Here is a 15699-nt window from a genome sequence, read left to right as displayed (position 1 = left end):
TGTGTGTGTGCGTGTGTGTGTGTGTGTCTCTGTGTGTGTGTGCGTGTGTGTGTGTGTGTGTGAGTGTGCGTGCGTGTGTGCGTGTGTGTGTGTGCGTGTGTGTGTGCGTGTGTGTGCGTGTGTGTGTGTGCGTGTGTTTAGGGAGGATGAGAGAGAGATGGCACACTCCACTAAGCAACTGGTTGGCCCAAGGCTTAGCATTGTCTTATGGCGGACAGCCCTCTTTTCTCTTCAGAAATTCCCAAAAGACCTCCTGAAACTCAACAAATGTAGAGTGAAGTCTGCTGAGGCCAGCTCATTCCTAGTCCATTCTCCCCTCCCACTCCATGAGAGACTGGTCCACATTCCTAATCCACATTCTTCCATTTCTCCAAAATCATTCCAGAAGTCAAATCAGTCCGCCTCTCTGGAAGGAAGCCATGATTGAGTGTGTATTTTCTTATCTCAAATTGATCAAAGATTGTAGTCAAGATTTCTAACAAGGAACTATAAGCCCCCATTTCTTGTTCTGTATCTTGAAAAGTAACCTTCAAGTATTTTGAAATTCCCTAACCCACATATTTATACATCTCTGGGCCTTAGGAGGGTCTGAGTAAGTATATGTTAACTTGCTTTTAGTCTGCTGACCTATTCGGTTTTCTTGTTGGTTTAAACCAGGAGTTGACAAACTATGGCCCACAGGCCAAATCTTGTTCTTGTAAATAAAGTTTTATTGGAACTCAGCCACACACATTGTATTAGTTTTTTAGGGCTGCCGTACCAAACTATTACAAACTTGGGGACTTAACATAACAGAAACTTATTCTCTCACAGTTTTGGAGGCTAAAGCTCCAAAGTCTAGCTATTGGCAGGGCCATGCTCCCTCCAAAGACTCTAGGGGAGGACCCTCCCGTTTCTTGTCTGTTCCCCTTCTCATGGCCGTCGGCGTTTCCTGTGGCTGCGTCACTCCGATTTCTGCCGCCATCTTCATGTAGCCTTCTCCTCTTTATGGCCCAGATGCCCCTGTACTTTTCTCTCATAAGGACACTTAGCATTGGATTTAGAGCCCATTTGGATAGTTCAAGATGACTTCATCTTGAGATCCTTAGCTTAATTACATCTGCAAAGACTTTTTCCAAATAAGGTCACATGCACAGAATGAACATATCTTTTGGGGCCATCATTAAACCCACTGCATCCATTTGTTTATGCATCATCGGTGGCTACTTTCGTGTTATAACGCCAGAGTTCAGTTGCTGTCCAACTGAGCAGTTGGCCCACAAAACCTAAAATATTCACTATGTGGCCTTCCTTTACAGAGCAAGTTTGCCCATCCCAGGTTTAAAGACCGAGCTACATCACCACTTTGCTGAACCACTTTTCCCTCCCCCCAACAGTCCATACTCCTGACACGCACATGCGCCCACACACAGCCAGTCACAATCTAAGTTGTTAATAAAACAATACTGAAACCCCACAGGTGTATTTATTATAAAGTAACACGCCAATATGGTGGGCGTGTAAGTCCGTGTCTTCAAAATGATATCTTTTACTTGCTATTCATGAAAATATATATAATTAGTAAAATGACTTGGAATATTGTTCAGCATTAAGTTCACTGTATACTTTGGGGAAACCAAACCTCTTCAGTAAAACCGATTTTTTTTCCTGTAAGTCTCTTCTATCTGATATCAGCATTAGCCAAACTTGGGACAGGGGGCAATTTGAGGAAATAGATGGGAGAATAGGTGGCCCGAACATTTCCTCAAAATGTTGCCTCTGGAATCTATAAAGCAGTATTGACAGAGCGACGCACTGCCCTGATTTGTTAAATATCAGAGCAAAATCTCCCCATCAAAATTCCCTGTTGACCCACGAAGAACAAGCAAAACAACAATTTTTAAATTAGGATGTTGCCATTTTACTTCATGAGGCACATCACACAGATCTTTAGGAGTTCTCATGATACAAATAAAAATTGAAGTTAGTCAAAGTATTAAGTGTGCTTAGAAATAGCAGAGAGAAATGTATTACCCCTGAGTGCTCCACCTTATGTATGCATACAGGCACACATACTGACATCTTTGTATGAATTTGTAGACCCCCAACTAGGAAAAAATGGGGCTGCAGAGATAGAGATTTTTGTGCTATCATTCCAGTGTTCATTATTATATTTTTGTGTGTGTATATATATATATATATATATATATATGTAGATAGATATAGATATAGATATAGATATTATTACATGGTCATTACAATGTCTTCTAAAATATGTGGTAGAAGTGTGTGCATCCTTGACTTCCTCTTAACTCAATGAGGAAAAAGAAGTCCAACATCTTTCTTTACAAAGTGGGCAATGTTAGTTAGATCTCGCCTTACAAAGTAAAGGACAGTCTGTTTTCTGAAATAACAAACTGTCGGGCTACCACCTTGAAGGATTTTAAAAGTCATGTTTTATAGTCACATTCATAGATGTAAATGAGGCCTTTTAATAATAGAACCGAGAGTCAGGTAGAATGAAGCTATGTAGTTCCCTACTCTCAAATGGTATTATATTTTATCAAATAGCAATTCTATTCTATGCACTATCAATTCCGTTAATGTCTCTTCTGCTAACCAAGAAATCCTTAACACCTTGAAGCCTAAATTGACCACTACCGTATTTAGAAAGCTGAATAGTCCCGTTTTTAACAAAAGTGATGTGACAAGCCATTAAATTAAGAAAGAGAGGCGAGGCCCCCCGAAACCAGACAGCACAGTAATGTGTCTTTGCATGATTCTTTCTCTTTAGGAACTGAAAATAAAGGAAAACATAATATCCTTGGCCCAGATTGGAACTGTATACCCCAAATGACCACTTTTATTGGTGAAGGGGAGCAAGAAGCCCAGATAACATACATAGATTCAAAACAGAAGACAGCTGAGGGTACGGATGGCACCTTGTGTCGAAAAGACCATCGGCACTTGTACGGCGACAACACCTATCCCTCAGATGAACTCAACCAGCCGCTGACGCAGCCGGGCGACACTCCGTGTGAGGCAGACTATAGAAGTCTAGCTCAGCGGTCCCTGTTGACCTTCTCAGGACCAGAAACTCTAAAGAAAGCACAGGAGTCTCCGAGAGGAGCTAAAGTGTCCTTTATTTTTGGAGATCTCGCCATGGATGATGGTATTAATCCCCCAACTCTCGCCTATGAGAGACTGTTGGACGAGAGCCCAGAGCTGCTGGAGAAGCAGAGGAATCTCTACATCAGCAGTGCCAATGACATGAAGAGCCTGGATCTCGCTCCAGATGCAGAGAGCATCCAATTTGTGGCAAATTCCGTTTATGCAAACATTGGTGACGTGAAGAACTTCGAGGCCACCCAGGAGATAGAGGAGCCCCTCCTGCACGACATCTGTTACGCAGAAAACACCGATGATGCAGAGGACGAGGATGAGGTGAGCTGTGAGGAAGACCTCGTAGTGGGAGAGATGAACCAGCCAACCATCCTCAATCTATCTGGGTCAAGTGATGACATCATTGACCTCACGTCCCTGCCCCCTCCGGAAGGGGATGACAATGAGGATGACTTTCTGCTGCGTTCCTTGAACATGGCTATCGCCGCTCCCCCACCTGGCTTTAGAGATAGTTCAGACGAGGAGGACTCTCAGAGCCAGGCAGCTTCCTTCCTCAAGGACAAGGATCCAGGCAGCAGCCTGCAAAGTGACGAGATCCCGGTGTCCCTCATTGACGCTGTGCCCACCAGCACCGAGGGAAAGTGTGAGAAGGGACTGGATAACACCGTCGTTTCCAGGCTCGAAGCTCTAGAAGCTCTGTCCGTCTCAGAAGAACAGCAGACCAGTGACAATTCAGGTTCTTTCACAATTGTTACATTTATTCACTGATAACCTTATCATTTCGTCCCTTCAAGCCATTTGCCCTTGGAGTCCTGTTAAGTGGTGTCCTCCATTTCACGCATGCCCCATTTCATAAATGTGCAGAAACTACCATCATGTCTTTTTTGTGTATGCGATTTCCTTTGTTATTTTTTTAAACACGTGGCACGTTTTTTTCCCCATTTCTGGAACAACTGTGCAATAAACTCAGAGTCCTTACTGAAAAGGGCGAAACTTGTTTTGTTTTGTTTTTTAATAATAATGAGTCCCATTTTCTTACATGTCTCCTAGTGCCTCTGATGAATCCATTAATTGGTTCTTGTTTTTTACGGCATGCAGGTGTAGCCATCTTGCGGGCTTATAGTCCCGAGTCTTCGTCAGACTCGGGCAATGAAACTAACTCTTCTGAAATGACTGAGAGTTCTGAATTGGCCACAGCGCAGAAGCAGTCAGAAAACCTCTCCCGCATGTTCTTGGCCACTCACGAAGGCTACCACCCCCTTGCAGAAGAGCAGACAGAGTTCCCCACCTCCAAAACCCCTGCTGGGGGCTTGCCTCCAAAGTCCTCCCACACCCTGGCTGCCTGTCCAGTGACTGACCTCCCGCCCAAAGTTGTGCCTTCCAAGCAGATACTTCACTCAGACCACATGGAGATGGAGCCTGAAACCATGGAGACCAAGTCACTCACTGACTATTTTAGCAAACTGCACATGGGGTCGGTGGCGTATTCCTGCACCAGCAAAAGGAAAAGCAAGCCGGCCAATGGGGAGGGGAAAGCACCCCCTAGCGGGAACACACCAGGGCAAAAACAGCAGGGGACCAAAACAGCTGAGGTGGAGGAGGACGCCAAAGGTAAACTTGGTCCCGTGTCTTCAAGGGACAGTCAACACCTAAGCACTTTTAACCTGGAGAGAACTGCCTTTCGCAAGGACAGCCAAAGATGGTATGTGGCCACCGAGGGCGGGGTGGCTGAAAAGAGTGGATTGGAAGCAGCAGCAGGGATAACCTTTCCAAGAGCTTCTGGTCTGGGCTCAAGGGAGGCCGAACGGAAGGATGAAGGGGCTCCTGAAGGGGAAGCCAGTGAGGTTTCAGGACTTGGCCAACGGGACCACTTCTTAACTGACGTGACCTGTGTCTCTTCAGCCAAAGACTTAGATAACCCAGAGGATGCTGACCCGTCTACCTGTGACCATCCTTCTAAGCTTCCTGGGGCAGAAGAGAGTGTGGCCCATCTTTGTGACTACCACTTGGCCAAGCGGATGTCATCATTACAAAGCGAGGGCCACTTCTCTTTACAGAGCTCTCAAGGCTCTTCTGTGGATGCAGGCTGTGGCACAGGCAGCAGCTGTAGCACCTGTGCGACACCTGTGGAGTCCCCACTCTGCCCCTCCATGGGGAAGCACTTGATTCCTGAGACTTCGGGGAAAGGTGTGAGTTACGTTCCATCAGAGGAGAGAGCCAGTGGGCTTCCCAACCACGGAGCCACCTTTAAGGAATTCCACCCACAGACAGAAGGGGTGTGTCCAAGGATGACAGTGCCTGCTCTGCACACAGCCATTAATGCTGAACCCCTGTTTGGCACTTTGAGAGATGGATGTCATCGACTCCCCAAGATTAAGGAAACCACAGGTACAGCAATGATGGGGACATGTAATCCAAACTTACAGCAAAGCTAAAAATATAAAGTCTGGACCAAAAAAAATTAGAATCCTTTAAAAGGCTGTAGAACGGTGGCCAGGTTAAGTATTAATCATGGATCCCTCCGTGTTTAAAAAATCCCAACGTTTCCAGATCTGAAACAGTACTGAAGATGGTATTTGCTCTTTAGAATCTTGCTCTGTTCTTGCTTTTAGAATTTGATGGAGCCATATTTTTTTCTGAATTCTAAAAGTAGACTTTTAGCAGTGCCCAGAGTGACTTTTAGTTATAAGAGAGTATAGCTTAGAGTCCCAAAAACAGTTCGATTTCCTTTTTAAGACATCGAATTTCTAATTTTGCCATTTCACTTTTGAGAGCCAAGGAAGGCCAATCAAGCAAGGAATCAGGGAGATTGGAGGGCTTGGGGAAAATGATTTGCTTTTCAGCAATACCTCCAGATTCCTCCCGACTGTAAGACCCCCCTCAAGGAGTATCCTGAGGTGTCTGACATACCTCAGCGTCAGCAAGGCTTTGAGGGTGTGCATGCTTTATTTTCCCCAAAATAATAAAATCTAGAGACAGATAGAAACAAGAACACAGCCACCTTCTATGCCTGCTTCACTGTTCTGCCACCCAGTGGGCACTTATCCATCTCACTGATCAACTTGGCCAGCCATCATGTGACCAATGTTCTTTCATACTTTCCAAATTCAAATTATATCATCAATAGTGTCTTTTCCATATAGGTCAGTAGATGTTAGTGAGATCTTATATTGGTTAATTTCCATTTCTGACCTTTTAAGATTATCTACTTTCTCAAAAGCCACCATTGGCTTCACCTGCCTTGGGAAACCCATCTAAGAATCGCCCAGCTAGCACCTTTACCTCTAAACTAACCAAAGCACCCTGTTTAATCCTTTGCAGTTTACAGAGAGCTTTCACCTAACTCACCTTGTGCTTGTCACAAAAGTACTGTGAGATGGAGATTAGTTTCCTCACGTGACAACTTTTCTGAGAAAAGTTGACCAACTTGCCCAGTGTCTCAAGTTCAAACCCCGTACCCGGAAAACCACATGGTGTCCACTTAAAAGGGCTAGTTTATTTAATTTGCATTCATTAAATAAGGCCACTTTTTTAAAAAAAGGTTGACTGATGCCAGGATTAACCAAAGTCCCTTGAAATGAAACTTACATGTCATAAATATGTTTGAATTATCTATTCATAGGATGTGTGTAAGCTTTGAGAGATAAATATTGGAAGCAAGGCAATTCATGAAATTCCACTCTCTCCCTGAAAATGTTTGGGATTTCTGGACAATTTCAAATGACTAAGTAGTTCATGAAATAACAGACTCCACTATTTCTTAAAATGTTTTAAAATGGAAATCTGCTGTAAGATTTCAGGGGGCAGTTTTTGGAAAATGGGGTGACCCTCACAAACGGCAGCCCTTCTAGAAGTCAGCCTTGGGAAATAACAGACATCACAGAAAGATGTAGTAAAATTGACCACCCAAGAGATGCTTAATGATTCTCTCTGTTTTTCTACTACCCCTAGTGTAGCTTTGACAGAGCCTGGGAAGGAGAGACGAGGAGGCATGCCTTCAGCTTGGTCTCAACATCCTGAAGCTGATCCCATCCTGCTACCATCAAATATTCACTCGGAATCAAAGGTGCCAATTCCAAACCAAGACCCTAATGATTTCTCCCAAGCAAACCAGGCCTACGGAGAGACTGTGAGCTGGCGACCACTGGATCTCAGACGGGGGAGCCTGGGGACACCCCCCAGCCAGAGGGCTCTGAGACATAGCAGCAGCAGTATCCTTTCAGGATCTGTAGGGCTGGAGACTTTCCGAGAGAGAACCAAGGGTGCAGTCAGCTTAAAATGTCCAGTTATCACAGAAGCGCAGGAGGCCAGTTCAGAAAGGCGAGCAGAACTCCCCCTGGGGAAGAAGCTCACCAAAAGTTTTTCCCAAAGCTCGATGCACTTTAGCTCTGAGGGGAAGGTTCACAAAAGGTCCCCAGTGGCTCACAAAGACTCAAAGCTGTATAGGACATTACCCTTGCGGAAGCTGGAGGGCAGCAATTGGAGATGCCGGGGACCTTTTAGTTACTGCTTCCTGAACCGAGGGCAGGATGAAGATGGTGATGAGGATGAAGAGGAGGGAGAGACCACCTATCAGGTCTCTTGCCTCTTTCGACCACAGATGACTGAAGCCATGCCAGAACCAACCAGCCCCCCCCTGGCTGTTGGGATTCAGAACCAGGGAGGGGAGCTGTCCAGAGGTTCAGTGCTGAAGGTCTGGGCAGAAGACCTGAGTGGCCCAGATGACCTGGATTTCAGCAACCTGGCTTTTGATGCCCGGATTGCAAGAATAAATGTCCTAAAGGAGAACACATATGCATTGCCCGATGGGTTCCTCACAGCCCAAAATAATGCCAATGAGCTGCTCTGCCTGGTCAGAGCAACCAAGGGAAAGAGAGAGGAGTTACGCCCCGAAGCGTATGACCTTACACTTTCTCAGTACAAGCAACTGTTATCCATCGAGTCCAGACAGTTGGGAAGTGCCTGTAGGAAAATGGCGATGGCCGAGAAAAGCCCAGAGGAGATGCTCCTAGCTATGACTTCCAGCTTTCAAGTGCTCTGTTGCCTAACAGAAGCTTGCATGCACTTAGTTAAAGTTGTGAACTCAGAAACACAGCGGCAGGAAATTGTAGCGAAGATTGATGAAGTGGTCATAAACTACATTTGTCTCCTGAAAGCAGCCGAGGCAGCCTCTGGAAAGACCACTGGGGATCCCAATGTTGGACTCTCGACGCGACAGTCAACCACCATGGCCGCTCTCGTAAGCACACTAACACGTTCTCTCAAGATGCTTTTAAATAAATAAAGTATGGAAGTCACGTCATAATCTACCTTTGCAAAGCCATACATGAACTTTTATTTACTTTATGTGTACGATGAACAGATGTCTCCTTTCTTCTCTGTAAATTTGGTTATTTTGTATAAAATGGGAGATAAAAGTCACATTGAGGAAATGTTGAAATGTACTAATCAGATGTATTCTGTTTATATTATACGTATATATATATATACATGTAAAAGAAATATACAAGAAAGTGATGACATTTGGCTATTTTTCATATAGTCAAAACTCCGGGTATATGATGTGAAATTTTAAATTCCATCATGTTAGAGCAAAACAATGAATCCTATCCCCTTTCCTTCCAAGTGGATACATGGAGACCATATCATTCATATTTAGAAGTAAAAAAAAAAAGAAAGAAAGAAAGAAATCACAATGTATATTAAAACAGTATTTATGTTTTAAAATTATGATTTTTAAGCATTGGAAGTAGCAAAAAGATATTTAAAATTCAAGAAGCTATCATGAATTATTAGAGAATCTATATAATAAATTAATTTTTTGCTCATAGTGTTTGGTTATCTGATGCCTTCTTCCAAGAATCCTACAAATTTCATTTTGGCTTACACCATTTGGGTTAGAAATGGGTGGGGATGGATTCTATTGTGTCAACACAAATGCTCTTCATGATAGTCCTAGAGTTAAAATACTTCCCAAATAGAATAACAGAGGGAATGATGGGCAGGTTCCTGGATAGAATACCTAGTTATAGATGATCTAATTACATAAATTGAAAGGAATTGATAATACCAAAATTAAATTGTTTGATGAAAAGAGAGATCTGCTTTGACTAAATGTCAAAATATATAAACCAAAGACATCATCCACCCCCTCAACTCAACCATGAAACTTAGAATTCCCTTAAGAGTGACAGAACATTTAGTAAAGTATTTGCAAACTTACAAAAAAAAAGAAACATTTATTGATCATCGGAAGTAACTGCAGATCCAGCCATGTAAAGCAGACTGCACACCAGCCTGAGTCACATCTCCGATCACAGCTCACAGTATCACAGAGCTTCACGCATCACCTCCTCTACCGGGGCCAATGCTTCCAACCAAATTTTGAATTACAGCCTAATGCTGGGACAAATTCTCAAATCTGGAATGTTCAGAAGATTAGGGAGATATCCTACTCTAATATAGAAGCCATGATTCAATAAATAATAAAATATTTATTAAATGATCTAATCTGGATTGGCTGATAGAATATGAAAACCGTAAAAAACAGAAGTGGTAAATTTGACCACCTTAGGTAAAACTGATGGAATGCAAAGAAGTTTTCAGAGCTATCGTCTCTCTCAAAATGTATCTTTGGGTCAAAGCAAAAGGAGGCAAACTCTGCAATTGTAAAATAAAATTGACATGTACATATGTACTTCATGGGTCATTTAGTGCTTATGCTACACACACTCCTATTTATGTACGTGGCTTCTTAAAATATGGCAGGAGTGTGCCAAGTACAAATTTTTTCATTTTTGTAGCCTACTGGGCAGGAGGCATAACACAGTCCACAGTCGCTATCTCATCAGTCGTTCCATAGAGATTCAATAACAAAAACCACACATATTTGTAGATGGTAGCATACAAAAAGGAGTTTAGACATGTGTTATTAAAAATAATGTTTAAATAATAAAACATTATTTTATTAAAATTATAAACATTGATGTTTGATATTGAGAAATATTAATGGTGTTTTCTGTGGAAATTTTTGGTAAATATTCTGTGTACTAAAATACTAACATGAATAGGGTGTGTGTTCTATGTCAGACAATGTGCTAAACATATCGCATATTATCTCATTTAATCATCACAACAATCTTATGGTTTGGACACTGCCATTAATTCCCTACAGAGGCAATATGGTTTAGTAGTTGAGGACATGGAGCATGGGGTCAAAAACTTCTTCAGTTTGAATTCTGCCATTTTCTAGCCCTTTCATCTTGGGAAAGCTAATCAATTTTTTCTGTGTCTCAATTTCTTCATAGTAAAATGCAAATCAATAATAAGATCTCTTTCCATAGGGTTGTCATGAGTTTTAAGTAAAACGATCTGTGTAAAGTTCTTACCACAATTCCTGGCGGAGTAAATAATTAATGTTAGATATTATTATCATCATAATCATTGCATTAACCTTATTGCCCAAGATAATATGTGGGTATGTTTGTTTTATATGCATATTGTATCCTGACTCTATGTGCAGAATACATTATGTGTATTGCATATGTATAAAAGAAGTGTGCAAGGAGGTGATGATCATATATCCAGTTAGAACAATTTCCCCATCCATTCCAGTTCTTTGAGAGGCCTCAGTGAAATAGCTCTGGGTCTTTTTAATCAATCTCCCATTACCTACGGGTGCTCCAATAAGTTTCTGTTTCTTATAAACACTTTACTACTTAGAAAACCTCAAGGGCCCCCCATTCACTAAATATGGGGCTCCCAAGTGGGGTCCACATCCACTAGAGTGTAGAAAGAACATATTAGAATGATAACTGGTGTTTATTTTTATCTAGCTGTTTTTATGTTTGTGTATGTTTTATAATGGCATAATAGTACAGTGGTATATGTACATCATTTAAAATAAATAAATAAATTAACAAGCATATGCCTGGTGCATGTATGCAAAAATATTGTCACAGGTAGGGGTGCCTTTACTAAAGTTTGGAGACCACTGAATTAGAGACTAAAACTTCCTTGCACTCAAGGTCCTTTACATTTAGTCCCCAGCCTATTTTCCCAAGTGTATCACCTATCATTTTAATTAATTCATTATAAAATGTTCAAGCATACACAAAAGTAGACCAGATCATATAATGGATTAATATGTACTTGTCACATACCAATTCATGTCTAATCTTATTTTCTTGATTTCTACACATCTCCTTCCACACTATATGTATTAGCAAATCGCAGACATCATAGCATTTAATCCATGAATATTTCAGTAAGAAATTCCTATAGATAAGAACTTTTCAACATAACCACAATGCCATTTTCACACTTAAAATTTAATCATTCACTAATATTATCAACTATATATTACCGAAATAAATGATAAAGTGAAAATTTCTCTAAACTCAACCCCAAAAAGAGTCATTGTCAACAATTTAGGGCATCTTCTTTCAAGTTTTAATATATATATATATATATATATATATATATATATATATATATATATATATAAATGTTGTTATTATTGTATGTGTTTGTGAGTTTAACTTTTGACCAGAAAGTTGTACTGACCACATTTGCCCTTCTCTCTGAGTCTCAGTTCCACCATGATTTGAGTAATCGGGTTGGCCAGAGGGTTCTGATTGATGTGGAAAGACAGTGACAAAACATTCTCTATATAATATCCCACACCTTCCTTTAAAGTCAGATTCCAGAAATAGCTTCTTAGCTTTGAAAGATCAAAGAGTTAGAATCTTACCTTTTGAACTGAATTTTCATTCATAACAACCTGAACATCACTGAGTTAGATACTTTTCAGTTATTTCACCTATTCCCTGGCCTGCCCCTCTCACTTTTTAATTTTAAAGTCTATACTTAGGAAATCCATGGAAGAACAATGTATGTCTTTATCAAATGTTTCTGCTGCACAGAATAATGGAGTAAATTAAATCCTGCATCTCTGAAAGTGGTAGATAACCAAGTAGCTTATCCCAAGTAGCTTATTTCGCCATTCAACTTGAAATTAACCTGCTGCCTTCAACTGAACTGGCTCCACATTTATAATTTCATCTCAATCTTCTGTTATACATTCATCTCAAAGCATTGAGGGTTTTTTTTTCATTATACCTTTTCATTGTCATTTTCCACTCCACAGTCTTGGCCAAAATTCTGTGCCATTTGCAGCAGTATCATCCACAACTTTAGGAAGAATTAGCTTTGGGATTCGGGAAACTAAGCCTTCTTGGGAACCTCCAATCATGTAATGTTTCTCTTGTTTTCATTTTGATTAGTACCCTTTGCACATCTTGCCCTTTGTCTAAGTGATCTGTGACTCCTTTCTGTCACCCACTTAAAGAGGCAGGGTATGTCCATTCATTCAAATAGCTATTAACAACTTGCTAATCCGGGAAAACATTGTTCTAGGTGCTGGAGAACATAATTGACATGGTCCCTGCCAAAAATGGAGCGCCCATTCTAGAACACATAATCTCCTGTCATTTGCAGAGAAAGGAGGGGCTCAGAGTGAGTCAGCATTATAGGCAGTCTTATCTTTGTATGGTAATGCAGGACTGTCAAGATGACCACACCAGCCAAAAAAAGTGCAAAGTGATCTTAATAATTATGAAAACAAGTGACGGTTGTTCCATGACCTATACAGGTAGTTTTCAAAACATTACTTTCTTACTGTCAGTTATCAATGTATGAAAAAAATAGAGTAAAACATATCTATTTAATACATAGTAATTTAAATCATTACAAACTGAGAATTAAAATGGGGCTGTTTTGTAAAACCTTATAAAGAGTAGCTTGAACTCTGCATACCTTCTTTGATTCATCATATAACTTACAATATATGGAGTGAGCATCTTTTTTATGCTTGGACAAATTATCATACTCCTTTCTAAATGTGAATCCGCTTCCAACATTTTATTGTGAAAAATTTTATTGTTGTGAAAACATTGAAAGAGTTCCTTTAATGTGAGTGGTATTTTTTTCCAGTGTCACTTCCTGGGGGACAGCTTCATCCATTTCATCACCTCCATGCTGCTGCTTTATGTCAGTGAGTTCACCTTCACTGCAGTCCTCTGGCCTGCATATCAGCAGTATCAAATGAGGGCAGTATCAATAGTCCCACAGTCAGCTACTTCTAATACTCAATTTACATCTGATTTGCATTTCACTTCCAGAGTGATCACTTTTTGTTTCTTTGCTGCACTTTCATCTTTGTTGGCCAGTTCTGTGTTTCAATCATCAGTTTTATGAAATCTTATGTGGCTGCCCTCAGGTAGTAAAGGCAGACCACAGTTCCTGGCCACAGGGCCATCTCCAACATGGCTGCTCATTTTATCAAGCCTGCAAGGAGAATCTCTGGCCTCAGGGAGGGCCTAGTCCCTCTCCCTTTTATGGGTTTTCACCTGATCAAGTCAGGCCACCCAAGATAATCTCCCTTTTGACTAACTCAAAACTGATTTGGGACCTTAAGTACATCTTTAAAATTCCTTCACTGCTGCCATATTGTTAGTTAGAAGCATGTGACAGGTCCTACCCACATTCAAGGGAAGAAAGCTATACAGGGCATGAACACCAGAAGACAATCATGGGGACCACCTAAGAGTCTGCCTGCCATGCCCTCTACGGCTCTTCCCACAATATAGGTACTTGAAATACAGACTTGAAAGGCTCTCGCAACCCTCACATAGCCATCAAAGTCCATGGAGACAGCCTCCAGCCTGTCTTCCCTTGCCCAGGCCGAGGCCCAGGCCCGTTCTATAGATATATTTTTGTGTTAAAGATGCCAAGTTGCTCTGGGGCTGGAAACGCCAATAATTATGATGTACTGACCTATGCAGTTCAGGATTTTATTAGTGCCAAGTTCATAGGTAAGCTCTTGGTGGCAATATAACTTTATTCATTGCACTCATTCTAGAATCAAGTTATGACTTCGAGATCAGGTTAGATTGAATAATTCAACTGGCAGATGAATTATTGAAGAGGCTGAACTTTAACCAGTGTGACCATAACTTTCTCAAGTATTCGTGTGAGGGGGGATGAGTCAACTCAGTTCACTTGCTCCTAAGTCGTTCATCTGGAAGTGGAGCCCATATGTTCAAGTTCAGCTGTCCACCATGCCCCACTTGGAACTCCTGGCAAGAGTACCCTGAAAGGATGCTGCTTCCTCCTTTTGGGCTTCAGCAGAGTGGAATATGGAACAGGGTTCATTTCTTTCTAGATTCTATGACCCTTTATTCTCTCCCTTTGTTCTCCAAAGCTATATTGTTGAATCAGACTTTACTGAAGTACTCCTTTAGTACTCCCTGGATTTCTGAGAAAGGTGCAACATGGCGCATGTGCACATATGCACACGCGCACATGCGTGTGCATATGCATAAGGTAAATAAATGTAGTGTGTCACATTCCCCAGAAATCCTGCGTTGACCAGATTTGACTTTCCTACATCCAGTCTGCCTCTGCCCTCCACTGCTGCAAATTTGGTCTCCAATCTGTTGCTAGTATGATTATAATCACATTAATAATAATAATAATAATGCCTAATATTTATTCATGCAAATGCCATGCAGGTACTGTACTAAATGATCTACATGTGTAATTATCACATCTATTTCCTATAACAACCTATGAGAAATTACTATGATCATCCCTTTTTGTAAGAAAGGAAATTGAGTTTAGAGACTCCAACTGGCTTGCTCGAAATCATGGATGCTAGTCAGAATGAAGATTTGAACTCAGTAATGGCAATTTGTTCATCAGTTTGGGGCCAAGTATTGAATAGATAGCTTCGTTGTTTTTAATCAAACAAATGCCAGCATGTGTTTTTTTTTATTTCCAACAAAGGACTTAGAACAAAAAGCAACCATCTCCTGTTCTGTAACTCCCCACCCTCATTCCCAGTTCCAAGAGACAACCCTTTTCACCAGTTTGTTTTTAGTGTTTTTCTCCTTATTTCAAAATAATATTATTTCTTGACTTGCCAACTTTGGATGTCTTCTACCAACTACCATTTGAAAGACAAGGATTCACTTACTCATGTTACCCCTCACCTTTCATTCGACTTCCCTAGCCAATGTTTGATAGGGAGATTATTATGATGTTCTATTTGTGGTTACCTATTTAACTGTAAATATTAGAGTTGCATCTCTGCTTCTTGTTAAGTCATCTTTGGACAGTCTCTCTTGACTCCTCATCTAGGTGGAACGAAGCTGTTTGTCTCCCCAGCCTTGCTTTCCCTCCGTCTCACCATTTCTCCACTTCTTCCTCCTGTCTTAGGCCATCAGTACCTTCACGTTTACATTGTTATTAAAAGCAATGTTTTCTCCAGTGTTGAGAGATCAAAATTTTGTAAACCACTGCAAGCATGGAACAACAGCATAGTCAACTGCTTCCTCAAAAACCATAAAGTTATCCAGAGCTCTTCTAGAGGGTAAGTGAAGAACGCTACACATGGAAGGAAAGAACAGTTTACTGTGAATTCATTATATCTTAAACTGGGGGTTCTCAAAGTGTGGGCCTTTAACCAGCAACATTAGTGTCACCTGGGGACTTGTTGGCACTATAGACTCCTGCACTCCACCCTAGACCGACTGA

The 15699-nt window shown here is 41.2% G+C and overlaps 1 protein-coding gene across 7 annotated transcripts in view; it reads left to right on the top strand.

Moving 5' to 3' along the window:
- Positions 1-11525, top strand: part of FRMPD4 (FERM and PDZ domain containing 4) — a 748742-nt gene extending 737217 nt beyond the window's left edge. For 5 of the 7 annotated variants that reach the window (XM_019651209.1, XM_019651211.1, XM_019651210.1 and 2 more), the window contains 3 exons: positions 2774-3838; positions 4201-5490; positions 7059-11525. In XM_019651209.1, coding sequence (XP_019506754.1) covers positions 2774-3838; positions 4201-5490; positions 7059-8386 — 3683 coding nt within the window. In that variant the 3' untranslated portion in view covers positions 8387-11525. Of the gene's footprint in view, positions 1-2773; positions 3839-4200; positions 5491-7053 lie in introns of all 7 variants that reach the window. The other 2 variants (XM_019651216.1, XM_019651215.1) reach the window with 2 other exon arrangements.
- The last annotated feature ends 4174 nt before the right edge of the window (positions 11526-15699 follow it).

The sequence above is a fragment of the Hipposideros armiger genome, unplaced genomic scaffold (genome assembly GCF_001890085.2).
Source record: "Hipposideros armiger isolate ML-2016 unplaced genomic scaffold, ASM189008v1 scaffold_155, whole genome shotgun sequence".
NCBI classification, from domain to species: domain Eukaryota; kingdom Metazoa; phylum Chordata; class Mammalia; order Chiroptera; family Hipposideridae; genus Hipposideros; species Hipposideros armiger.
Note: the sequence above shows the minus strand (reverse complement) of the source record. Positions and strands in the feature narration are given on the sequence as shown.